Genomic DNA, 26,021 nt, shown 5'->3' on the forward strand with positions numbered 1-26,021 from the left:
CTTCAAATTCTTGTGGAATTGGGTTCTCAGTATCACGTGAGACCGAAGGACAAAGACACCTTCTCCACTGACCTTGAGAACTCGTAGCCTGTCTGTTATCAGAGGCTGCCCCCTTGTCTATACTGAGACAGCTGCTCTTTGTTGGGCCTCTCTCTTAAAGGCAAACTGCACCTATTGTGTTCAGCCCAGGAATCTAAATGTTCAAAGTAAAAAGCATTTCTTGCTCTGGAAAATGAGGAAATGTGTGGATTTTTTAAAATCTGTAATTAGTTAGCGTTTCTGAACCTTGCACTGAAGACAGCCGCTAGCCTAGGACTTGAGAGACTGGAGTTTGAGTCCCTGCTGTGCCACAGACTACCTGTGACACCTTAGACAAGTCACTTAATCTCTCCGGGCCTCAGTTCTGTGTCTGTACAATGAGGATGAAAGCCCTGCCCTTCCTCATGTGGGGGGTGGGGTTGTGAGGATAAATGCATTAAACATTAGGATGCACTCAGATGCTGTGATAACAGGGGCCATAAAGTGCCCCAGAATAGCTAGATCAGAGGTGGGCAAACTACGGCCAGTTGGCCACATTGGGCCTGCAGGACCGTCCTGCTGCTCTGAGCAGCATGGTAAGAGGGCGCAGAGGTTGGATAGGAGATTCGGGGGGGCGGTCAGGGGACAGGGAGGATGGGGCGGAGGTTCTGGGCGAGGGCGGTCAGGAGATGGGTAACGGAGGGTTGGATAGGCGTGGGAGTCCCGGGGGGCCTGTCAGGGTGGGGGTGTGGATAGGGGTCAGGGCAGTCAAGGGACAGGGAGCAGGGGGGAGTTGGATAGGGGGTGGGGTCCTGGGGGGTCCCAGGAGGGGGCGGTCAGGGGACAAGGAGCCGGGGTGGGGGGTTGGATGGGTTGGGAGTTCTGAGGGGGACAGTCAGGGGGTAGGAAGTGGGAGGGGGCAGATATGGGGTGGAGGCCCGGCTGTTTGGGGAGACACAGGCTTCCCTACCCGGCCCTCCATACAGTTTTGGAACCCCGATGTGGCCCTCAGGCCAAAAACTTTGCCCACCCCTGAGGTAGATCCTGCTGATGTTCAGTGATGCTGACGGCGTGGAGAGCTGTCTGTGGGTTAGACTTTCCAACAATGGCTTGCCAGACCATGAGAACTCTGCTATTCAAACAAACGACTGATTTTTCTGACTGCTAAACGAACATGAAAATGGGTTTATAGTCTTTGGAGTATGGGGATCTGCAAAGCAAAGGTCACATGACAGCACCTTTCAGCAAGGTGGCTGCCTCCAGTAGGCTCAAAAATGACAATTGTTGCTAATCATTTATAATATTAATAATAATACCTCGCTTTTATCTAGCGCGTCTCATCCCTGTACCTCACAGTCCTTTACAAAGGAGGTCGGGATCATTATCCCCATTTTACAGGTGGGGAAACCGAGGCATGGAGAGGGGGACGTGACCTGCCCAATGCCACCCAGCAGGTCAATGGAAGAGTCAGGAATAAGATCTGGGTTCTCCTGAGTCCCAGTCCAGTGTGTCCACAGTGTAACTTCTCCTGCCATTGATTCCTGGTAACAAGTGATTCTTACCTTGTGGAGTCAGACTGTTGGACTGAGGAAAATCAGCATCACTTTCTGTTGTTGTTTATATCCTGGTAGTGCCTAGTGGATCCAACCAAGATCACAGCCCCATTTTGCTAGGTGCTGTACAGACACCTAGTACGAGACGTCTCTGCCCTGAAGAGCTTACAGTCTAAATGGAGGAGACAGACAAAGGATGGAAAGGGAAATAGGGGCAGAGGGAGATGAAGCAACACTTGTCCAAAGACACACAGCACATCAGCGGCAGAGCTAGCAATGGAACCCAGATCCTCTTCGGTCCTAGCCTAACGCTTCTCCATCTAGACCATGCTGCCTTGGTTATAAATCTTTGGTTATCATTTCAACCACTGAGATGTTGAGATGTTCGAAGTCCGTTAGGGCAGGGTTTCTCAATCTGTGTGTCGGGACCCAAAATCGGGTCGCCAAAATGCTTCACAGGGTCGCTTGGCAGCTCCTTTGGCTCCTGTCCCATGAGGGTGGCTGGGCTCGCCTCCTTGCTCCAGGCAGCACAGCCCCTGGGGTCCAAGCGCCACTCAAGTTTGGCCCAGCTGTCGTGAGGATGGAATCCGGATAGGCCAAATTGGAGTGAGTGGCACTGCAACCCCATGAGTCAGGTCACAAGGGGGCCAAACCCGAGTGGTGCTGCAACTCCAGAGGTTGCAACACCCGGAGCAGAGAGCCAAGTCAAGCCAGCCCCACGGCACAGGAGCCACCACTATGGGGTGAGTGCCAGGCAGGACCCAACCCCCTGTGGGGGGCAGGATCTGACAAAAACCACCCCAGGGCCTACACCTCCAGACTATTTACTCAGTTGAGATAGACCATAACCATTTACAAATGGGTCCTGAGCTCAAAAAAGTTGAGAACCCCTAAGTTAGGGGATTTAGGCACACAGCTCCCACCAAATTTAACGGGAGTTGCGTAGTTAAATGCACTAGTTGGCTCTGTGAATTTCGAGTGCAGCAATTAACAGACTTCCTCCATCCCAGCTAGTCAGGACAGTTAGTGCAATTCAGTAGACAGATGTAAGCCATACCAGAGGGAATTAAAAACCACAGTTACGCTGCATTCCAGCAGATACACCCTTTTTAAATGGTGTGAAATAGACCAGTCCTGCTTGATTTCTGTCATCCGAGATAAGCACGTACAAACCAGTCCTATTGTTTCTCCTCTCCACGTTTGTAACACACTGGCCGTTGCTGCATATGTCTAGTTTCACTACCCCAGTGGTAAACGGCATCTTGAAATAGAGATGATTCCTCAAATAATTAAAATGGGGAAAAGTGCTTACCTCAGTAATCTGTCAGTCATTCAACTTCTTCTTTGCGTTAATCCAGTCCGCTCGGAGTCCTCTTCCTCCAAAGTGCTCTGTTCAGTCGCATATCCTCTATCGCGCCACGTGCTAGCCTGTTCCCTTACGGCATCCCACCCCTTTTCCTTGTCGGCCTCTGTCTTTTTTCCTTCAATCTTGATCTGTTGGATTCTAATAACCACATGTTATTAGGAATGCACTTTACCTGACCAAACCATCTGAGCTTGCATTCCCTCATTTTTTCATTGCTGAGTGTTACTTTGAGCACGTCTCTACCATGCACATTCCTCCCGTGGTCTTTCTTGCTTACACCACTTATCCATCTTAGCTTCTTGTGGAACAGATTGTTTGCTCATGTTTCTTCTGTTGTGTAATACTTTTAAAACTGGATGGACCACCGTTTTTAAGGCTTTCCCTTTAATCTTCCTGTCACATATGACACCACTTATCTCTCTCCATTTGAGCTGTGGTTTATTATCTACCTCTAATTTTGTCCTCCGTTTTCCCATTTTCCCAGAAGCTGGAACCCAGATACTTGAAACTTTGCATTTTTGAGATTGTCTGCCCATCTGGTTTCAAGGATAATTCTTCAGTGTTCATATTATTGAAATCACATACTCATAGACTTTAAGGTCAGAAGGGACCATTATGATCATCTGGTCTGACCCCCTGCATGCTGCAGGCCATAAACCGTCCCTACCCCTTCCCTGGACTCTGCTGTTGAAGTCCCCAATCCTGTTTTTAGTGACTGCAATCGGCAGAGACCCTCCTGCTAGAGATCCCTGCCCCATGCTGCGGAGGAAGGCGAAAAACCTCCAGAGGCTCAGAATACCATATATTCTGTTTTTCCTCTGTTAATTTTGAGCCCCCGTCTCTCCAGCACATCTCTGTAGTCATCAATATCCTCTTCTGTGCAGTGAAGAGAAAGATCATTTAGAATATCATCTGCAAACAAGGTGAACCAAGGTGCCTCTTTCTGTGTTCTTTCTGCGGGTATCCAGGACAAGTATAGACAGCAGCATCAGCATTCAACATTTGTAGCTAAAACAAACAGACATAATAATTGGTAGCTGCCATTATTGCAAACTGCCAGCCTCTAACTAACTCCTCTGTGTGGTATTCAGTCCCATTTCACACACAGACTGCAGAGTTTGTGACTAAGAAGCCCAACAACAAACTGCAAGTTCTGCCGTGCTTTGCACACTTACAATGCTTTCAGCTAATGAATTAAGCCTCATAATACCTCTGTGATGTGGTGGAAGTGTTTAAAAAAAAATACAATGACAAAGCATTTAAAAGTGCATGGAATTGCTTGGAGCCCACTTATTGTAAATCTAAATAATAGTGTCGTAACTACAGTGCTCTGTGGTGGTAGATCATTGGCAAAGAAGGCTAAAGGCCTAAAGGAAGATGGATAGAACAAAGAAGATCTAATATGCATAGAGTGGAGTGTGTCCATCAGAACTCCGTCTGTAGGTAGTGCACTTCATCAATCGGAGGCTCTCATTCCTGATGCCGAATGCCTCCGCTATCATTGAAGTCGGTGGGTGCTGGATACGTCGCAGGATTTAACCCTTTGTCCAGTTTTACGCATAAGGAACAATCTGGAGGTATCCAGCAGGGTGCCGTGAAGCTAAACTCACTGATGTTTGCAAAGCACTTTGAGATCCCCGGATAGAGATGCCGTATTACAGCCCCGTTATACTTATGGGGAAAATTAAGTCATGAAGGATCAATTGACTCCTGAAGTCATTTAAGTCACTCAGTATTTTCAAGCCTCATTTTGTGGTCTGGTCAAAGCCACCTAAGTAGGATGCAGGTAATTGGAACAGTGACTTTAATTGGTTCACTGAGGTCCCCCATTCTTTCTCTAGCTCTCTCGCTTTGTCACGGTGCCTGTAATTGGTGGGACTCTTTGTTGGGTGGTTTTTGGTCTAATTAACCTCTCAATAGAAATCAGCAGTGTTAATATGACTCTGAAAGGTCACAAATCTCCTGTGGTCCTTTCCCTCTTCCTGTCTCATGTTGCCAACCAAGAATATCCTGTAGCATGACAGAACAGTGAGGTGAACATAAGATGTCAACTGAAAACTATTTTGGATTTCTGTAATAGCAGTTACATAAAATATATAACCACAAATCGGCTGAATGAGGGGAGTTGCAGGAACTACGTAGGACAACCTTAATTTTGGATAAACTCGGGGACAAAACTGAATCCACAAACCTGCCCCTATTTAAATGGGTTTTCTGTGTGGACAGTGACTTGTTAGAGATGATTTTAGTGCACTTGCTGCTGACTTCGTGTTATAACATAATTATTGGTAAGACTTGTCTGTATTCCGCTTTCTCTACAGTGGCTTACCGTAACCTGGGCCAGAACTTGTGGGGGCCTCACAGGTATGGGTGTCTCTCAGGGATTCAGGTACGGACTGTGGTTTCGGGACCATGTGCAGCTCATAGTCTGCTCATCACCACAGAGGGGAAGCTCTGGAGCTGGGGTGAGTAGTAGGCATAAACAGTGTGTATCGGTAGCCCTTAGATCATGACTCAAGTAAAGATATGGCTGGCATAAAGGAAGGCAGTGGTCTCTGCCCAGCTCTGAATTGCAGCAGACTCCTAAGCTTATCAGCTGTCTGTATCAGAAGTGCTGAAAACTTGGTTCCCGAAACAGCCTGGCTTTTGCCCTAGTTGAAACAGTTCAGATCTTTGACCGCTAGTGGGTGACTTGCCCCTTGCTGTATCTTTGTGAATCTCAAGGAGACTAGTTCAGATGCACTATGCACTAGAATGGTGGTTCTCCACCTTTTCCGTATCACGGCTCCCATGCTACGACTGGCAAAGCTTGAAGGCAGCCATAAGGAAAGGGAGCATGACCACGACCCGTTGAGACCTGTTGCTCTCCCCGGGTTAGGAACGTGTACACTAGGCAAGCTCTGCTTGGGAAGGATGGGGGAGTCGATCAAGTTCAAAGGGTGGTTTCTCCTAGTGTGAGGTCTGGTCACAACTGAGAAGGGGCACAGTGCAATGAGCAGGAAACGGGATCTGAGTCTCTGTAGTATGGTGGTCACCGGGTCATGAGTGTTTGTGTGCACGCTTCTCTCTAGGTCGTAACGAGAAAGGGCAGCTGGGGCATGGAGATACCAAGCGCGTGGAGGCTCCCAAACTCATTGAAGTTCTCAGCAACGAGGTGATCGCATCAGCAGCTTGTGGGCGGAACCACACGCTCGCTCTGACAGGTATGGGAGGCTGCTGGGAAGGAGGAATTGGGCTTGGGCTATCGATCTCCCTACAGGACACTGCAAAATACTGGGGCATACAGGGAACTGGTGCATCAAATACTGATCCTCAGGAAAACGCACAATGCACCTGGGAATGAGAGAGAGAACCTCGGGCTAGGTGGCGATGGAAGATGGCGTCTTTCGGTGCTATCCTGGCCCCATTGAAGGTAATGCATGGTTTTGTTTCAATGGGGCTGGGATTTCACCCTTACTCTTTTGCTCCCGAGGCTAACAGAAGCTGATAGGGTCTTGGAAGCAGCCCATTCAGCCCCTGGTGGGTAGCGAATGCCTTGGCTTGTGAAGATATGCAAAGGGAGTCCTTGGCCGAGAGCTCTGTTGCAGGGTCTTGTAGTCGAAGGGACCCTAAGGAATATGAAGGTTATTGAAGATGGTCTCAGTCTTACTCCACTTCTGAAACTTCCAGCACTGGGCATGAAGGGAAAAAGCAAATTTAGGTTTGTCTGCATGACGCTGCAGTCGGGACTATGGGCGTGTGAATTGTAGAGGGCTCTAAGGGCCCCTTGTAGAGCTTGCTGGCACAAACTAAAAGATAACTAGTGCGCATTAATGTTTCGAATGGGACTACGCTAGTGCCTTTTAGTTCATGCCAGCAGTGTCTCCATGGGGCAGTTAGAGTGAGCCATATGAGAGGGCTCTACATTTCATACCACTGTATAATGTAAACAAGCCCTTTGTCTTGCTATTTAGAACATAAGCCATGGCCGCCTATGTATAGTCCTCTCCAGGAGATGACTGTCTCGATAGCAGTGCTACAAAATGGTGATTATGCCACCTTGTTGCTAATTTCTCTTACTGCAATACATTCCTTCTCTGGGCTGGTCTGTACTACAAAGTTCTGTCTGCTTAACTACATTGCTCAAAGCTGAGAGAAATTTCACGCCCTGTGTGATGTAATGAAGCCAACTTTAGCCCTGGTGTAGATGCGGCTAGGTCAACAGAGTTCTTCCGTCAGCCTCGCTACTGCCTCAGAGAGGTGGATTTGCTACAGTGACCAAAGAGCTCCTTCCGTCGCTGGCGTCAGTGTGTGTGTGTGTGTTGCTGTAGCCTTTCTAGTGGAGACATACCCTGAGATTCTGGATTGCTTAAAGCTTGTCTATGTGGGGGCCTGGCCTTCACTTAAAAGTTAGGCTGACATGGGTCAGGGCTGTGAAAAATCCATACCCGTGTCCAGAATTTGGTGACCCGACCCCCACGGTAGATGCAGCTGTGTTGGTGGAAGAATGTTTCTGTAGATGTGTTTGGGGAGGTTGTGTTCCTACACTGATGGCGGGGGCGGGGGAAACCTATTGTGGCAGTGTAGGCTGTGTCTACACTATAGGAGTAGGGCAGCACTATGCTACAGAAGTACCCGGGAAAGTTAATCCAAATTAACTAAAACTGTGAATTTAAAGTGGATTTGTTAAACTGCATTAAACTGCTGTGTGGAGGCTCTTATTCAAAATGAAAGTGGCCTTAGAAGGGAATGAAGATAAACCAAATTAAGGCCATGTTAATTCCAAATAAGAGTGTCCACCCGGGTTTAATATGATTTAGCTAATCCACATTAAAATTCACACCTTTAATTAATTTGAAATAACTTTCTTGAGTGTCCCTCTGTAGACAACTCTAATGTTTAAGTTATAGCCCTTGGGGCAATATGCTTTAATTTAGCATGGTGCATTGCAATGATCATCTCAAGTCTGTATTAATGGTTTTCCAGCAACTCTGCATTAACATGGAGGTTTAAACTTCTCCCTTCACTGCCACCCCTCCTCCTTCCCCCTGCGTTTGTTTCCCTCTTGTTCCAGAGAGTGGCTCTGTATTTGCATTTGGAGAGAATAAGATGGGACAGCTTGGTCTCGGCAATCAGACGGATGCAGTTCCAAGTCCCACCCAGGTACTTCTAATGCCCTTCTTTGGGTTTCCTCTGTCCGTCAACGGGTTCCTTCATTTCTCATGTCCTGCCTACTGCACTGGTGACCATTTTGGGGCCATATTGATCCTTAAAACCAAATTGCTTGGACTTGGTTCCAATAAGAGGAGTGAAGGTTGGGGAGAGACATGGAATCTTCATCCAGAACAAAAATTTCTGCTGTATATTTTCTTCCGTTTGTTATTTACGGACTTGGAAAATAAATAGCATCACATCATGTATTTTGTCTATTTGCTGGACAAGTGGAAAAGCCCTATCCAAACTGAAGATTATACAATATTATCTGAGTCAGTTTAAATCTGATGTCAGACTGATAGCTGGCTAACGTGGTTTACCTGGCCCATGTGGATGGTCCAAACAGCTTTAAAGCCTCTCTACGTTGTCTAGAACATAAATTTTAAAACCAGAAGAGGCCGGTGTGATCATCTAGATCGGGGTGGGCAAATTTTTTGGTCCGAGGGCCACATCCGGGAATAGAAATTGTATGGTGGGCCATGAATGGTCACAAAATTGGGGTTGGGGTGCGGGAGGGGGTGAGGGCTCTGGTTGGGTGGGGGTGGGCTCTGGGGTGGAGCCAGAAATGAGGAGTTCAGGGTGTGGGAGGGGGCTCCGGGCTGGGGCAGGGGGTTGGGGTTGGGAAGGGGTGCAGGCTCTGGGGTGGGGCTGGGGATGAGGGGTTTGGGGTGCAGGAGGGTGCTCCGGGCTGGGATTGAGGGGTTTGGAGGCCGGGAGCGGGATCAGGGGTTGGGGCGCGGGGAGAGGCTCGAGGTGCAGGCTCTCAGTGCTGTTTACTTCAAGCAGCTCCTGGAAGCAGGGGCATGTCCCTTCTCCAGCTCCTATGCGGAAGCGCGGCCAGGCGGTTCTGCACACTGCCCTGTCTGCAGGCAGCGCCCCTGCAGCTCCCAGTGGAGCGAGGCCATTGGAGTGCATAGGAGCCGAGCAGGGGCCGTAGTTTGCCCCACCCCTGATCTAGATCCTCCCGTAACTTTTAAGTGTGGTTTTAAAGTGTTGTTTTCCCCTTAATGGCCAGGCAATCCAGTGTTCAAACAGCTCAGCTACTAGATTGGTCCCTGGTGTGGCTGGGGGCTGAAAGCATCCCGTGTGAGTTTTTGGACCACCAGAAGTTGAATTTTTGGTAGACAGGCTCTCAAATTTTCATATCACAAAGTCCAAACAATGGTCAGACTGGTTGCCTGTGGAGGAGATTACCTGTTTCTTAGCCATCCCATTCTTGTCTTGGAAAACAAAATGGATCAGGGAGGAGAGTTTTCACACCTTGGATTGGAGATTAAACAGAGCCCGCCGCTGCCTTATAATCACTGGGATCCATTCTCTTATGGGTCTGGGCTGAAGACGCAAGAGCCAAAGGGTGGCAAAATATTGTCCCAGTGCATGAAGTAAGTGAAGAGAACGTCTAGCTGAGGGCAGAGTGGAAGTTTAGCTGAGGAGCTGTCCTAAGAAACGCTTACAGTCTGTCTACACAGGAGCTGGCGGTGCAGTTTCCAGCTCGAGTAGATATAACCTACTCTAACTGTGATGGAGCTGGTGTGCTAAAATACAAGGGTAGCCCCCGTGGTGCGACCTAGCCACCTGAGAATGTATCTAGCAGCTCAGATGGGATTATACTCGAGGTGGCTGGTCTCTCCCACCAGCTGCTGCACGTCTGGTTTTAGCATGCTGGCTTGATCAGCGCTAGCGTGGGGTGTCTCCTCAAGCCAGAACTTACACCCCCCAGCTCCAATGTAGACACACCCTCAGTTCCTATTTTCTCCTTCTCCCTTCATATTTTTGTGGGTTACTTAGTGAATTGACCATTTCCCAAACCCCCTTTTCCTCTTCCCCAATATTGGGGCAGTTTAATTTAAACGACAGGCCAGGTTTCTTCGGTTAGGTTTGCACAATTTTGCATGTAAATTAGTACCCACTAAACATAGCCACTTGGTGGATGCAAACGTACTGCTTAACTGTACATGCAAATACCTGATTTGCCTAGGTAATTTGGGCCTGGTATTTGCACACGTGTCGGAAAAGAACTGTGCGCTCCTTGAAAGCCTAGCCATATATTTGCTCTGGGAGTCTGGCAGTGCTCACCGGCAGCCTAGAAGGGGCACTTGGGTCACTCTGTTTCATCTGTTGCCAAATGCTACTGTTGTCTCCTTCCTTTGTAGATAATGTACAATGGCCAACCTATTACCAAAATGGCCTGTGGGGCTGAATTCAGCATGATAATGGACTGCAAAGGAAACCTCTATTCCTTTGGGTGCCCTGAATATGGACAGCTGGGTATGATTTATTTTTTAAAGGACTATCTAGTTTTAATGACCGCAGACTTCAAATCCAGCCTGAGACAGCCACCAAGCTTTTTGTAGACTGGCATATTGGTATAATCTAAACAATAATGGGGGGGCACATCTTATCTCAGTCCCCTTCCAGAGGGGATGGTGGCCTTGTGTTTAAAGCCTATGATCTGGCTTCTCTTCTCTCTGCTCTGTTTGTATGACATTGGTCAATATGCCTCTCCTTTCTATGCCTCAGTTTCCCCAGGTATACAGTGAGTGCTTCTAGACTGCCTCACATGTGGGTGGTGAGGCTTAATTTGCCAATATTCGTAAAGTGCTTTTGAGATCTTCTGATTGAAAGGGAGAGAGAAGTGTGAGGCGGCGGCGTTACAATCAAACAAAAGCTGTTGCCCCTGGAGTGTCCATAACACCCCCGCCCCCCATTTGGAATGCTAGACTGTGTAGCCTGTCGGTGCCACAGAAATGACAATCTGCCACTGTGCATCCAGGCAGCGTGTTCAATTATGCATGAGCTGTACTTTATCTGGTTAATGTCTAGTAGCTGTGATCTACAGAGCAGGGAGTGCGCATGCTTTCCTGTGGGAGAGGCTTTGATGCAGCCACGGGGTGCCTCTTCTCGGAGGGTGGTGAGGATTTCCTGAGCAGGCTGGAAGGGTCTCGGGGAGTATGTCTGCACTGCAACAAAAGACCCGTGCCTGGCCCAGGTTAGCTGACTCCGGCTTCTGGGGTTATAAAATTGCAGTGTAGACACTCAGGCTGGAGGGTGGGGGAAAGTCTCAGAGCCCGGGCTCCAGCCCGGGCCCAAATGTCTACACTACAATGTTTAGCCCCATGAGCCCAAGTCAGTTGACCTGGGCTCTGGGACTTGGTGCCGTGGGTTTTTTATCGCAGAATAGACATACCGTGACGTGCCGGAGGTGCCGTTTCCTGACAAAATGGGGAATGACATTAAATTGCCTGTAGGGGAAATCGGGTGGAAATCCTTTATAAATGGGAAAAGCTCCAGGAGTAGCTGCAAAGAATTCGTCCTCCTTTGCCCTTAATGAGAGGGGAAGCTCTTTGGGGAGGATCTGTCTCTTTGTTCTGTGTTTGTACCGTGCCTAGCCCAGTCGGGGCCCGGGCCACGCTAGGGCTCCTAGGTGCTACTGCAGTACACATAATAATGGCTGTGTATAGTTAGAAGTATTCCACACCGCCTGCTTCAGCAGGAGTATAAAGTTAGCAAAGAAACCGTTACCCTGATGCGTGTAGTAATTTAGAATGGTGCTCCTATCCCATGGGTCATGGGATATCTGTTCAAGAGGGTTCCTGCTGAGTTACTGGGTGGCGTGGACCAGGGTAGCCGTCCACGCAGAGTTCCTTTTCACATCTCTCTCTGCCCTACAACAGGACACAATTCCGATGGGAAGTTCATCGCCCGTGCTCAGAGGATAGAGTACGACTGTGAGCTGGTGCCCCGTCGCGTTGCCATCTTCATCGAAAAGACAAAAGATGGGCAGATCCTTCCTGTCCCTAACGTGGTCGTGCGAGATGTGGCCTGCGGTGCTAACCACACGGTAAGGCGGGGATTTCACCTGGCAGTCTGAAGCACTGCCCGCAGCAGTGCTCCGCAAAGAAACCAATTCCCTATCTAGCATTGCTCAGCGGCAGTCATTGGGATTCTGCTGGGGGCTGACAGAAATTGATTTGATGAGTCCCCCTCAATTTGCTGTACGTTCCACATGCAGTTAATTCACTCCTGGTGACTGGCAGTTACGTCGTCTCTTTGCAAATGACTTTGATTCGTGCTGGATTCTCAGTAATAGCGACAGAGCTGCACTGAACAGATCTGCTCCAGTGCCAAGAATTTTCAGAGTTCCAGGAGTTTTGGATTCGGAATCTTGGTTTGTCCCAGCTCTAGCCAGAAGTTATACTAGACCTAGTTGAAAACTTTCCCGCATGTTTATCCTCTGAGGCGTTAAAGCCTTCGGTGCTCTCTCTCCGCTTCTTTCCATCAGCTATAACTAAGGGCATACCGACGCTTGGGCCAGGGGTCTGATTCCCGGCTTGAGGAGACGTACTCACGCTAGCTGTGATTGAGCTGGTGAATTAAAAATAGGGTCGCTGCAGCAGTGTGGGCGGTGGGACAGCTGGCTGCCCTGAGTAATGTGCCTGTGGTCTCGGATCGGCACATACTTCGGGGTGCTAGCGCATTCTTCTGCTTGTCCTGCTGCAGCTACGCTCTGCTTTTGGTGTGCTAGCTAGGAGCTGCGGGGGGGGGGGAGAGATTCCAAGTGCAGACGTACCCCAAAAGTATGTTGATTCCAGCCTTAAGGTTGTAATCCCGTGTCTGTGGACCATTTGCCAGATTTTAACCCTGGTGTAAAGATTTGATCACAACTTTCTCAGTGCATTTTGAAACTTCTTTAGGGACAGTTGGAGTCAGACGCCTTTTCTTAGAATAGGTAATTCACGCAGTGGAAGGACGGGAAATGTGCTGTCCGCTGACACAAATCTGTAATACAGGCCGTCGTTTGCACAAACCTTCTGTCTCTCCCTGCCCTGCGTAGGTTTTGAGTCCAGTCTTGGCGTAATCAGATTATGACTTTAGTTTGCGTGGGAGGTGCCCTAATCCAATTTAAGTAGTTTGATTCCTTAACATTTAGGGGTTTGAAATGTGTAATAATAGATTAAAAATAAACCCCCTCCAAACCTGAAAATCCACTCGGTAATAGCTTGCTGAGAGACAGACAGACCTGTTAAGCAAATAATGGAGGGAAAGGTACATGTGTACCCACAGGATGCCTGAAGTCTTTTCCAGTTATTGTTACTGAGATGTTTTATCTGACTGAAGCTGCCATGTGACTTAACTCCTCTAGTACTGGAGGCCACATCATGGGTGGCAGCTAATTTCTAATTGTCGTGTAAATGCACCAGGCAAAGTCTTGGTATTTTACTGCCCATTGTTGAGTAGCTCTGTGTAGAGCAGCACAAAAGCTCTGAGCGGGAATCCTGGGGGAGGTGGCGGAGTCCTCCTCTTGTTTGCTCTTTCTCCAGTTTAATCAATATCGGAGTATGAAATTGACAGAATAACCCAGCTGTCTAGACACCTAGCCTTTTTTGCTTCTGGCTTTATTACTGGAGGAGAGGAGTGGGAAGACATGTGACTTAACAACAATTAAGATAAGAGTGGAAAAATGGAATAGTTGGCAGACACAATAGTGGAATGTCCTTGTATTACGTGCATCATCTCAATGGTTTCAGCCCCTGCAGCATAGAATTTGCCATGGGTTATCTTTATGCCTCTGACACAGCTGCATTTGGTCGTCTGCCAAGATCTGTAGAGCAGAACCAATAATCCATTCTGCAAATAGCTGCATGGTGGGGAGACGTCTTCCTGTGTCTAAACCCAAGTCCATGTCACCATGTGTCCCTTTGCAGCTTGTTTTAGACTCCCAGAAGCGTGTGTTCTCCTGGGGCTTTGGTGGGTACGGCCGGCTGGGCCATGCCGAGCAGAAGGACGAGATGGTGCCACGGCTGGTCAAGCTCTTTGACTTCCCGGGCCGTGGGGCGGCTCAGATCTACGCCGGCTACACCTGCTCCTTTGCTGTCAGCGAAACAGGTCAGTTGCCCCGTCTTTCTTTGCAGATGGGTCTTGGCACAAAGCCATCCCGCACAATGTCTGTTTTGTGAGAGCCACGCTCCAATAGACAGCCTTTGTCTCCATTCAGAGAGAGCTCACTTATGAATCTTCCCAGTATCTTTCAAATAAACCCTGGAGTGATCGACCAGCATGTGTTACATCGTCTCTGCAGATCCCTTTCATAGCGTCCGTGCCTGTGCGTTTCAAACGGATTTCTATGTCCGAGAATATCTCAGAGCCTGATGGTTTGTTTGCTCTGTTTTGCAGGTGGTCTGTTTTTCTGGGGAGCCACAAACACCTCCCGTGAGTCAACCATGTACCCCAAAGCAGTGCAGGACCTCTGTGGCTGGAAAATCCGCAGCTTGGCCTGTGGGTAAGTGACCGCTTCTGCTCCCAGAACTGGGGAGGTGGGAACCGTTGCCCACAGCTTGCCTGAATGACGTCGTAGAAGTAGTGCTGTTAGCTGGCAGATCTAAGTACAGAAGGGACTGATAGTGGGAGCAGTGAATCTGGCCCCATGAAATGGCTCCTACTGACTAGTTATATTTACATACACCGAGATCTGATTCGATTATCCAGGCCTGGGGTTCAGCTCTGCTTGGTGGATCCAGGCAGTGGTGTTGAGTTGGTTTGCTTTTTGACCCTGTGGTAGGGGGGAAAGCTGCTGGATACATAGGGTGGGTATTCTTAATAGCACTAGAGAAGGAAGGGAGGCCTGAGTCCTGGTTAAAGCAAGGGCGGAGGGAAATGGCCCATAATAAATGACTGGGTGCAAATCTCTCCTCCTAGAAAGGTTTGTTGCCTTGTCCTGTGCTGGGAGGGAGCAAACATCTTTGTTTAGATTCATGATGGAGAGTGGAGACCCCATCATGGGATGTCTGACCTTCCAGTTCCCGCTGTGGGGTTGGGATGATGGGTTGCGTGGTGGGGTTGCGTGATTTGCTGCAGTCAGCCGGGCGTGGGGGAGAAACTGTCGAATCTTTAAAAGAGACCAGGTGGGTGAGGGAGTGTTTCATTGGGCCATCTTCTGTTAATGAGAGAGACCAGCCGTGGAGCTTACACAGAGCTTGTCTCTCTCACCAACAGACGTTGGCGCTATAAAGATATGAGCTCCCCACCTGGTCTCTCGAATATCCTGGGACCGCTCCAACGCTGCATACAAATCTTTAAAACCTCTTTAATGATCACTTGATTTGATCAGAGTGTTCTAAAATCTCAACCATTCTCCAGCACTGATTGTAGCACTCCACTGTGTGTGTGTGTGTGTGGGGGGGGGGGGGGGGGATGAGGGGGTGCTATTCAGTGTTTCTAGGTTGCTTAGAGGATGCTTCTGCTTGTATTAATGGGAGATTTGTGAACAGTTTGAGCATTTGGCTAGAGGTCCATGAGAAATAGAATAATTTTATCTCCTCCTCACCTTTTTAAAACCTTCTTTCTCCAGGAATCCTTCCTCCTTGGTATCCTCTTCACCCTCTCCCTTATCTGACCTGTTGTCTCATGCCACACCTATCTTTGTCTTGTCTCTCTTTGACTGCAAGCTCTTCAGAGTGGGGAACTTCAGGATCTGTTTGAAAAGTCCCCCCGTAAATCAACTGTAACTAATTTTACTATGCTGCAATGAAGAAACCTAACGCATGACCTCCAAGGGCTCTGCAAACTTGTAGAGTAAATCTTTACACTAGGACTTAAAGATTTCTTTCCTCACACTCTCGACCCAGGCATTCCCCTGCATGTTCTGTCCCTAAAAGGCAAGCAATTTCTGATACGTGGGCATTCATTCAAATGAACATTGATCTCTGACTTGCCCAATTGCCGTTTGACTAGGAGCATTGTATCCGTGGACATGGGAAGGGAATCCCTTTAAGACCTAATGTTTGTTCAACCTCTCCTTGATTTTCTGTTAAAGGTTTTTATCTTGTGTATGTTACAGGGCTTCTCTCGACAAATTTATTGGTGGCCTCAGTGTGCGGCCACCAACTCTTGCTGGTGGCTGCTCTGACAAACCCGGCTCTCTATCCCTGCCTCCCGTGCCCTTCAGTGAGAGCCCGCCCCAGGGAAGGCGGGTCAGGAACTCTCTCGTGCCCCAGTCAGGTGGGAGCCGGGGAGCTGCCCTGGGGACTGAATGCCCTGGCAAGAGCCACCTCCAGCGCTGTGCACACCGGCCTCATACATCTCGAGAGGCGCTGCCCAGAGCCTCCGAGGAGGCTGCAGGGTGCCGATCCCCGCTAGCAGTGCCAGCGCAAACGCCAAGGCAGCGCTTCTCGCTGCCCCGGTTACGGCTAGTCAGGAGCAATAGCTGGGCGCTGCAGGGAGGGGGCGGTGCTTTGCCCCCGATCTCTGCCAATGCTTTGGAGCCACACAAAAATCCGCCGGTGGCCGCATTTGAGACATGCTGCTTTAGGGAATGACTGATTATGGGGATCCATTTAGGGGCAGGCCTCTGACTTGAGTGAGGCTCCACAAGGATCCACCCACCCAGGCAGCAGGATCAGGCCTTGCAGCCGTTTGGAAAGCAGCAGGACCAGGGTTTGCACCTGAGCAAGAAAGCATCCAAAAATACTTGGGGAAAATTCTCTGGTGGTACCAAGCGGCCAGTTGGCCCGGGAAATGTAACTAGCTGGCGGGGCTGCTGGGGGCGGGCGTGAAGGCAGATCGTGTAGCAGTAACAGCCTGTGTACCTGTTTCAGGAAGAGCAGTATTATAGTGGCTGCAGATGAGAGCACAATCAGCTGGGGCCCATCTCCGACCTTCGGTGAACTGGTAAGAAGGCAGCTGGGGACTTGCACCGAAACCCTAGCCAGGCTGGTCCGGTACCGGAGAAGATAAGATTGCAAGCAGAGAGATGGGTGAAAAACAGCTTTGCAAGTGGACTGTTGTAATCCTGTGATCACTAAATCAGTGGGGTGTTCTATTTCTAAATGATCACTGTCCTGCTTAATTTAGTTATTGAAGGGAATTTTTTTTTCCTGTTGCACGTGTTGAAAGGTTAGCTTGGAAGATGCAATAATAGGTAATTTACACAGAGATGAAGTGTTACACAGAAACGCACCTTTCTACTCACTCCTACACACACAACTACGCAGAGTTTTCTCCCAGAGAAAATTACCAAAACATTCCTAAGTGAATTTTTCTGGAAACAGGGAGCTTGTATCGGAGGGAAGGGGAGGAGAGGGTGGATGCATGGATGCACTTAACTCCTAAACCTAAGTGAGTTCTGTATTTTGGTGAGAACTGGCTTCCCACGTAGCTGGAAACATTGTGTTGCCTTGTGCCTAACAACCTCTACAAGGCAATTGGCTTCACCCTAATGCACCTTCTTGTGTCTAATTATCGAATGTTTTATCTCACCACAAGTGTAACAGCTCTTCCATCTCCTTCCTTAAGAGCTATTCGAGTGCTGGGGTAATGTGACATAACTGTCTAATATGCCCCATTTTCCCAGGGAAATCTTAGCTTTAGTTGAGGACATCCGTACATTTTTATGATGATCTCAAACTCTTTTGATATGACACACTGAATTATACAGTCCCAGTCTGTGTCTCCCCGGATTACTAAAGTATTTGACTACTTCTGCTATGCCGGGGTGGCCAAATTGCAGCTCGGGAGCCACCTGCGGCTCTTTTACCATTAAAGTGCGGCTCACGGAGCCCCCATGTTCTTCACCTGCCAGACTGGGAGCGGGGGAAGCTCAGGACCTCTGCCTTGTGGAAGGGGCTTCTGCCCAGTGGGGAGGGGGGCGTCTTGGGCTGTCAGCCCTGCGGGGTGCACCTGCCAGAGCTCGGGGCTTCAGCAAGAATCCCAACTCCCGGCAGCTGTGCCGCCGCTCACAAGCTTCTGACGAGTGTCGTATGTGGCTCGTGCTATACTTTTGTATGGTGACTTATATCCGCCTCCTTGGTTCTAATTCTCAGTGTCCCGAGTGATTGGGGTGGGGCTGGAGCTAGCGCTAGCCTGCTTGTAGCTCTGGATTTCAGTGTTTTGAATTTTCCGTGGTTTTCAAGGTTCAGCCACCGTATTGGCTTTTTTGTTTCATACTGATCTAGATACTCTGATCTTTTTTTTTTTTTTTTTTTTCCTTTCCCTTGACCTATCAATTAGCTGCCTTATCAATGTCCCATTGCTCATCACATTTGCCTGTTACTCTTAGAAGTTTGGAAAACGAAGTTTCTTTGGCCTGCCTACCCCTCTTCCAAATGAAGCTGAAGATAGCCTGTTGGTGAGGTGTCCTTTCCCTTCCTCATGCCCCAGCATCAGTACCCCACACACATGCTGGCAGTCCCGCTTTGGGGAGAACTTTTTGTTTTCCTCTGCGGAACCATTTTTGTAGGACCAACAAAAAACCCCAAGGATTTTATAAAATACAAACTAGAAGCCAGAGCCTTTTTCCTCTCGGTCTTAGGGAAATCTTTTTTTGTAATTGCTAGTTCTTCCTGTCTCTCTGCTGCCCTTGCAGGCAGTTAAACCTGCCCAGGAGAGCCACTCACCTCTGTACCTTTGGTTATTCCATGGGGCTGCTTCAGAAGCCACTGCAAGCCAAGGGAATAAGTTAAATAGCACAATCTTGGACAATGGTTAGATTGTGGTTCACCCTCTGATCTTACAAGTTCCCTTCTGCATTTCTCTTCACAGGGCTATGGAGATCATAAACCCAAGTCCTCTACTGCAGCCCAAGAGGTGAAAACCCTAGATGGAATTTATCCAGAGCAGGTAAGAGCAGACCCAGCAAATAAAAATGCAAGCTGTTAGCACAGCAGGCTGGATTGCACTCATTTCACGTCTCGTGCTTCCAAAAATCATCGCCCTATTCGTAATCCCATTCCTCATAATAGTGTGTCTTGATGCTTTAAAGCGTGGCAGCCAGATCCCTGTTTATCCTCAGGATACTGGGTAATGGGATTGTCGTATGCAAAATACACCAGCAATTGGAGACGGAGAGAAGCGTGGGGGAGCCTGTTTTCCATAGGTAATGGAAAGGCGTCTGCACTATTGCTGCTCTGAGAGGACTGCACAAGTAGAAACCTGGCTCAGAGAGATTATTTCTGGGGTGGGTATGTGCCATGCGTATGCACATCAAGTGGGGAGGAGGGTTGTGAAATGGAGTAAAATCCCCCTAGGTGTAGGGTAGATGCTAATCCTGTTAATGTTCATTAATCCGTTCATCTTTAATCAGCACAGAAATTGACCGGACTCCCTACCCTATCCCTTATGGGGATGCCTGAGCAGGGAGATGGTGTCCATCAGACGTGTTGCTGTGGCGCCCAGGATAGAGGCAATGAATGTGGTGTGTCTGCAAACCTCTCATGAGGAGTTAGAGGATAATAATAATATAATTAATGGAGGTATCCCATCTCCTAGAACTGGAAGAGACCTTGAAAGGTCTTCGAGTCCAGCCCCCTGCCTTCACTAGCAGGACCAAGTACTGATTTTGCCCCAGATCCCCAAGTGGCCCCCTCAAGGAGCGTAGGGATGGGGCGTAGTTTAAATCAAGACTGGATGTTGTTCTAGACGAGATGCTCTAGGAACTATTTTGGGGAAGGTGGTCAGACTAGATGATCACAATGGTCTCTTCAGGCTTTGGCATCTATGAATTGTGCGCTCTGCTAGGCCTTGCACACTGTTCCTCCGAAGGTGAGTTGTAAGAAGCCATTGATCATAAAAAGACTTGTGATTTCCCTAGCTCTTACATAGCGATTTTCATCAGTAGAACTCCGTGTGCCTTACAGTCTGGTCAGTATCATCACCTCCGTTTTATACCTGGGGAAACTGAGGCACAGTCAGACGGCCGAGCCGGGACTAGAACCCAGGTCTCCTGAGTCGCAGGCCAGTGCTCTACCCACTAGACCTCCCGACGCAGCAGTTTGTTAGCAATGAAATCCAGTATAACCTTTAGGGTGGCAAATGCTTTGTTCTGTCTACTCAGGTGGCGATGGGCTATGCCCATTCTTTGGTGATAGCCAGGGACGAAAGCGAAGTGGAGAAAGAGAAGCTAAAGAAGCTGCCCGAATACAACCCGCGCACCCTCTGATAAGGCCAGGGCCCCGCGCCCCTGCCATGGCAGCTGTCCTTTCCAATGTGCACTGGGACCGAAAGAGATTGCAGACCGGCATCGAGACCTGACCGAAGCTTTTTGTTAGACTTTCCGAGGTTCAATTTTATAAGCGATTCGCAGTTTTAACTACCTGTTACTGTATCATTTCCAAAGTGTTCGGTTCTTTTAAACATTTGACATTTTGCTCCTGGCTCACGAGCTCCCATTCCGATGAAAATGGCAGGACCTTTTGGCATATAAACCCCAAGTACTTGGTTTGGTGAGCAGCGGAACAGCCGCTGACGCGTAAGAATGGCCACATGGCGCTTGTTGCATTGAATTGAGGAGAATCCCAGCTGCCACTGAGAGCTTGGGGGAAGATTTGGAGAGGCACAAATGGCACGTGAGCACCCAATTCCCATTGCCTTTCAATGGACGTTTAGATCCCTAATAACCCTGTGTGCCTCTGAAAATCTACCCTGAGAGTCTATGGGGTCATCTCTTTGGTGAAGTCAACTGCTGAGATCTCTCTCCAGAGGCAAATTTACATTCTCATCTCTCTAGTTTTAATGTGCTGGTCCCTGTTCTGGGTGAGGAGCGCCCCAAGGAGCGGGAATCCAGCTGTGTAACCCCTTGGTCGATTAAGCTGCAGGACTCTGGCTGCCACCTATTTCACAGCTGTTTCATAAGCATTGACCTTTTTGTGCGATTTTAAATTGTTTCCATTCAGATTAAAAACCTCCATCGAGACAAAATCTAGGCCAACGCGTTCAAATAGCCCCTGGTGCCTCGGTAGACGGGTACCCCAAAATCTGACACACTTCGGGGCTCATTTTTCAGCAGAACCGAGCACTCACAGCTCCAGTTGAAAACAGGATCGGCAGGTGCTCACCCACTCTGAAAAATGAGGCCCTAGGTGTATGTCAAATCGGGCATCAAAACTTGCGGTCACTTATGAAAAGGCTGGCACCAACGGTGCTCCTGACCGTTCGTTGTAAATGAGGTTGATTCCAAGGGTAGTTGTGTTTGTGTGAGGTTTTCATCGCAATTTGCCCAGCTGACGTCGTCTTTGAGAGTCTGAAGTCTTCAGAGATGGGCCTAAATGAAAACCCAGGATCCAAACACAGCTGAATTTGTTGGGGATGGGAGGGTTCGATCAGAACGTTGTAGCCCAGGCCTCTCCCTTTGGTCGGTGAGATATGGACCTTGATCAAACCAATCTTATTTGCCTGCTTAATACATACTATATCTAAGAAGTCCCACTGCAGTCAGTGGGCTGCGCTGAGCGCATAGCTGAGCATGTGCGTAAGTCTTTGGAGGATCAGGGCCTCAGACAGTAGGAGGGTTGGAATTAGTCAGAAAACAACCCCTCAACACTGACGTTTCAATAAATGTCTTTTCCCCTAAAAACTTGCGGTTTTTGACCAGATCCCTGCAGGCATTCGCTTGGGGATCCTTTGTCTTCCTGCCCTTGGTAATTACTGCCTCCTGCTGAGCCACAAACCCTGTCTATACAGTCCCATCCGATTCCTCCAAACTGGGTGTTGGAGCAGGTGCTGGGCCAGACTCTGCTGGTGAAAACGGGCAGCACTTCCACCAGCAGGGACTTGGCCCTCGACTTGACTCTTGCGCTGCTGTTGAACCAAATTGGTTTTACTGGCGGAGGGATGCAAAGAGCTCCCAGCCCTGGACGGTTCGGAGGTTTATTATTTTTCGATTGCGATCAGATACCCGCCAAACGTTTCTTCCGTTCCAGTACTCTGCTCTGTGCTGGAGAAACAAAGGTGCCTTTTAACAGAGCGCTCTGCTCTGTCTCCACACAGACATGAGCCTGGCTTTTCCTTTCTCGTTACCCTAGCAAGTTGCACTGATCTCTAGAGGCAACGTTTGCTGGCATCCTGTTACACTGCAGTTCTGGGATTCTTGCAGGACTTGCTGCAAAAAACTTTTTTTTTTATTGTGTTAGAGTAAAAAATTCCTCGAACATGGAGAGCAGCTGGGTGGAGAAGTTCTGCAATTGAGTTTTTGCTGTGCTAGTTTAATAACGTCAGTCAGCCTTTCCCGTTTACAGTATTGAGTAAAGCCAGTGGCCTCAATCTTAACGATCTTCCCCCCTCCTCTGGCCAGGTATCCAGGGCCCATTTGAAAACCCATTGAATTTAATAGGAGTTTTTTCTATTGACTTCTGTGATTGAAAAGTGGGATTTCCCTTGTCAAACCACAGGTGTGGCCATCTGCAGTGTCTGCACCTGGTTAATTCTGCACGGAGCAGCATTGAGTGTTTAATGAAACTGAACTGAACTCCTGTTCAGCCAGGTGCCTACGTGTGCCGTTGTTATAAATCACCTTCGAGCAGTACGGCCGCAATTTTTCCAAAAGATCCGACTAATTTTGAGTGTCTGTTTATGGGAGGCCAATTTTAGCCACCTGGAATTTCTTTTGCTTTGTTTTTTCTCCGCAGATGCACTAGGCACCCGGAGCTCCCATTTGAAATCAGTTGTTGTCATGGGAACTCAAGGCCTCTGCCAGTGGGCCCCCCAGTGTCTTAAATTGAACCCCTTAAATTAGTCAGCCTGAAAGTAAGAGAGATTTGTCCTGAGAATTGAAATCCAGGCCAGAGGTTCTGCTACAATCAAACTCACCTGAGCCTTTTCACCCAAAACCTTTTCACCGAGCTACAGCTGCGGCCTGTCTGTGTCTCTTCTCTCTGTAATGCCAGGCTCCAGAACAAAAATCTCCCTTCAGGCTGTGTCCTTGGCTCGCACACTAGCCCATTAACAGATGCAGGACGTGGGCGGACAGAGGTTTGACTTGCCCGTGACCTGTTCCCAAGACATTGGGCTGCAGCACTGGAAACCTTCACTCTTGCTGACCCTTTCTGGGGTTGGGAATTTGCATGCCAGAGGGCCGTGTGCTAACAGTTGCCGACTCTCCATCTGACCTAGGATTATGCTGAGTTTCAGCTATAATTTTTCCTTAGATTTTTTTTAAGTAATCCATTTATTCTCAAACTAGAAAAATTCTCCAGGAAGATGGTTTTGAGAAAACGGCAAAATCTATAATTCACCTTCACCCCAAAATTTTTCAAACCAAAAGGGGCTGAACCTCCCAAGGTAGGCAGAGTCCTGCCTGTGGTAGTTAGAAATTAAACATTATTCATGCTCCTCATTAACTTCTTCCCCAGCTGCTGCCTTCTTGCTCTTACCTTGGGAGAGTGAAGGAGAGTCTGAGAAAAAGGATCTTGGAGCAGTTTTTGATTTAGACGATCTGAAAGGTTCCTGGGTTAGTGCTGTAATTGTATTTTCATGTTTTTTTATATTTCTTGGAGTAAATGTTTAAATAAACAACGTCATTGTGTACACCCTTTGGTTTACAGGCCTCTGTTGATAGCCTGGAAGTGAGCATGCGCCCCTCAGTGAATTTACTTGTGAAAAAGGTGCCATGCTGACAGGAAACCCTTCCTAGTTAATCTTCCTTGCTTGCACCCCTCTCGTGACTTAGAGCAGTGGCTCTCAAACTTGTTTGATCACGGCCCCCCCCCCTTCTTTGTGTCGGTGTTTGTGTAGGCCCCTCCCTCTCCTGCCACACAAGTACATACACTGTTCTATGTGCACAGCGTCATCTGAGGAACTGATTGTCTGTAGGAATCAGCTTTGCTAGTTATTCACTGCTGTGGGTAAAATGTGTGCAGTAAGGGGTCCCCCACCCCCCGCCAAGCTTCACACCCCCTTGGAATACATTCTGTACCCCCCACCCTGAGAGGGGCTCATCTGCTAGTTTGAGAACCTTTGACCTAGAGGAACCACTTCCAATCAGAGCTCGGTCGCCTTGGCCCAATCAATCCCTAGACTCTGCTGAAACTAACAAGATGCCAACCGCCAAAATGTTTGCATTATTCCTGCTCTCTAGAAACTCAACTGTTCCACCTAGGCCACCAAACTGCAGTTCGATCAGGCCTCTTCGTTCACTGCTGACCGTAGCCTGACTTTTGGCATGGCAACGTAGTCACTTTTAATGTCTTGGGCCGTTTTGTGCCTACTCCCTGCTGGATTAGCACAGTATTTCATTGGCACGGAATAGTTAAACATCGGACAGATGTCCTTTGCGCTTTACTAGCACTTCTTGCACTACTGCTCGTGCGCCAAACGGCGTCTGTAGAGGGCAGGGAAAGCAATGCCTGTGTTGTAGAAGTGCTTAGGGGCCCCCATCATGGACAGGGCCCCCTGGTGCTAGGCGCTGTATAAACAGAACAAAAAGGCAGTCCCTACCCCAGACAGTCCTAAGCCTCTTGGGCTTCCCGTCATTGTGATGTAAAAAGGTTCTGCGTTACAGGGTGATCAATCCGGCAGGCTTATGGGAGTTTTCTGTTCTCTCTGCTCTCAACCCCACTTCCAAACACTGTCTTCTTGGTTCAGCTGCAGCTTGATAGAGGTCTCTCTTAAAACGATGGTTTGTCTAGTCGGAGCTGGGAGAGGATTGTGATCCTACATCTGAGCAGGGAATTTCAAGAGCAATAGTGAGACTTCACCTGCCCTGCTCGGTGCCTCCCTTCTTGAAGAGCAGGTGCTCTCTGAGAAGTGACCACAGAAGGGCAGGGCAAGGTTCCACAGTTCTGTCCCCCACAGCAGCTGGCTCCGTTTACAAGTAAAAACACGGCGGAGAAGGTTTTCCTAGTTGCTACTGCTGCAAACTCCTCCAGGGTTCTGAGGTGTAAGCTGGGTTCTTTCCTCCCCCTGAACAGTGACCTACAGTTCTGTTGAGGGTAGCATAGAGTCTAGGTCCCTCTCCCAGGGCTGACCTGGCTCTGCGGGGGTAACGATTAAAAAGCCGTGTCACTGTGCTTTGGGCACGATAGTCCTTGTACCTCGGCTGAGTCATGCTTGGGATAGCATCTACTGAGTGAGAAGTGGCCATGGAGTATTGCCAGCTGTTTCTACCATCACAGCACTTGAAGATTTCTTCCCCGATGCCTTAAATTGATGCCTGAAGTATTGTATTACCACCCAAACTGCTCCTTTCATGATAGCTCTTTCCTTACTTTATTCCCTCACCCTTTCTCTTCAGTTCCCCAGAACGAATGACTTGTTCCAGACGGCACATAGGGTGGATGGTGAGAGGAGACTGCCCTCTTACATAGAGAAACCAAGGGGTTAAAAAAAAAATGGTGCACCTCTAAAACCAAAGGCCTCTAGGAACCCTTCGGAGCAATACCGAAAATCTGCTTGGTACAGAAGTCTCTTGGGGGCCGTTACCGCTTGCAGTCCGCTCAAGAGAACGGGTTTATTAGATCAGAAAGTCTCTCGTCTCTAGGATCCTGTGTTCTTACTGCTTCACCCAATTAAACATGTTAAAGCACTTCAGTGTTAAGACTCCATGTTAGAAAGCTGCTTAAATTGTCAAGACAATATGAGTTAACCCTTTCACCGCCTCTCCCCTGGTACTCTGTGGGATTATGAACCGTAGAGAGTTGTTAGCCATGTCTTGTAATTTCCTAATCTCAGAAAGAGGCTTAATATACAAAATGTATCTGGGATATAAACTACCAGGGGCAAGGAAGGAATTTCCCCCTTGCATAGGTTCTGTTTTAGTTGCCCACTGCAGGGTGTCCTGCTCTTCCTGTGACCCATTTAATACTGACCAGTAGGGTTGCCAGCTTTCTAATCACAAAACCGAACACCCTTGTCCTGCCCCTGCCCTGCTCCTGAGGCCCAATTCCTTCTGAGGCCTACCCTCCACTCACTTCATCTGACCCCCCCACACACACACACACCCCGTTGCTCGCTCTCCCCCACCCTCACTTGCAGGGGGTTGGGGTTTGGGCTCTGTGGTGGAGCCAGAAATGAGGTTCTGGGAGTGGGCTCAGGGCTGGGAGGTTGGGATATGGGGTCTGGCTGGGGGTGCAAGCTCTGGGGTGGGGCTGGGGATAAGAGGTTGGTGTGCAGGAGGGGGCTCAGGG

At 48.8% G+C, this 26,021-nt stretch overlaps 1 protein-coding gene across 5 annotated transcripts in view; it reads left to right on the forward strand.

Annotated features, from left to right (window-relative positions):
* The window catches only part of RCC2 (regulator of chromosome condensation 2), a 37,496-nt gene extending 14,070 nt beyond the window's left edge, over positions 1 to 23,426 (forward strand). For 4 of the 5 annotated variants that reach the window (XM_065575218.1, XM_005309895.4, XM_065575217.1 and 1 more), the window contains 10 exons: positions 5,259 to 5,402; positions 6,009 to 6,140; positions 7,991 to 8,079; positions 10,284 to 10,398; positions 11,805 to 11,971; positions 13,836 to 14,016; positions 14,305 to 14,410; positions 16,725 to 16,797; positions 18,667 to 18,744; positions 19,958 to 23,426. In XM_065575218.1, the coding sequence (XP_065431290.1) occupies positions 5,259 to 5,402; positions 6,009 to 6,140; positions 7,991 to 8,079; positions 10,284 to 10,398; positions 11,805 to 11,971; positions 13,836 to 14,016; positions 14,305 to 14,410; positions 16,725 to 16,797; positions 18,667 to 18,744; positions 19,958 to 20,062 (1,190 nt within the window). In that variant the 3' untranslated portion in view covers positions 20,063 to 23,426. The remainder of the gene's footprint in view (positions 1 to 5,258; positions 5,403 to 6,008; positions 6,141 to 7,990; positions 8,080 to 10,283; positions 10,399 to 11,804; positions 11,972 to 13,835; positions 14,017 to 14,304; positions 14,411 to 16,724; positions 16,798 to 18,666; positions 18,745 to 19,957) is intronic. The other variant, XM_065575220.1, reaches the window with a different exon arrangement.
* The last annotated feature ends 2,595 nt before the right edge of the window (positions 23,427 to 26,021 follow it).

This window comes from Chrysemys picta, chromosome 21, assembly GCF_011386835.1.
Source record: "Chrysemys picta bellii isolate R12L10 chromosome 21, ASM1138683v2, whole genome shotgun sequence".
In the NCBI taxonomy this organism is placed as follows: domain Eukaryota; kingdom Metazoa; phylum Chordata; order Testudines; family Emydidae; genus Chrysemys; species Chrysemys picta.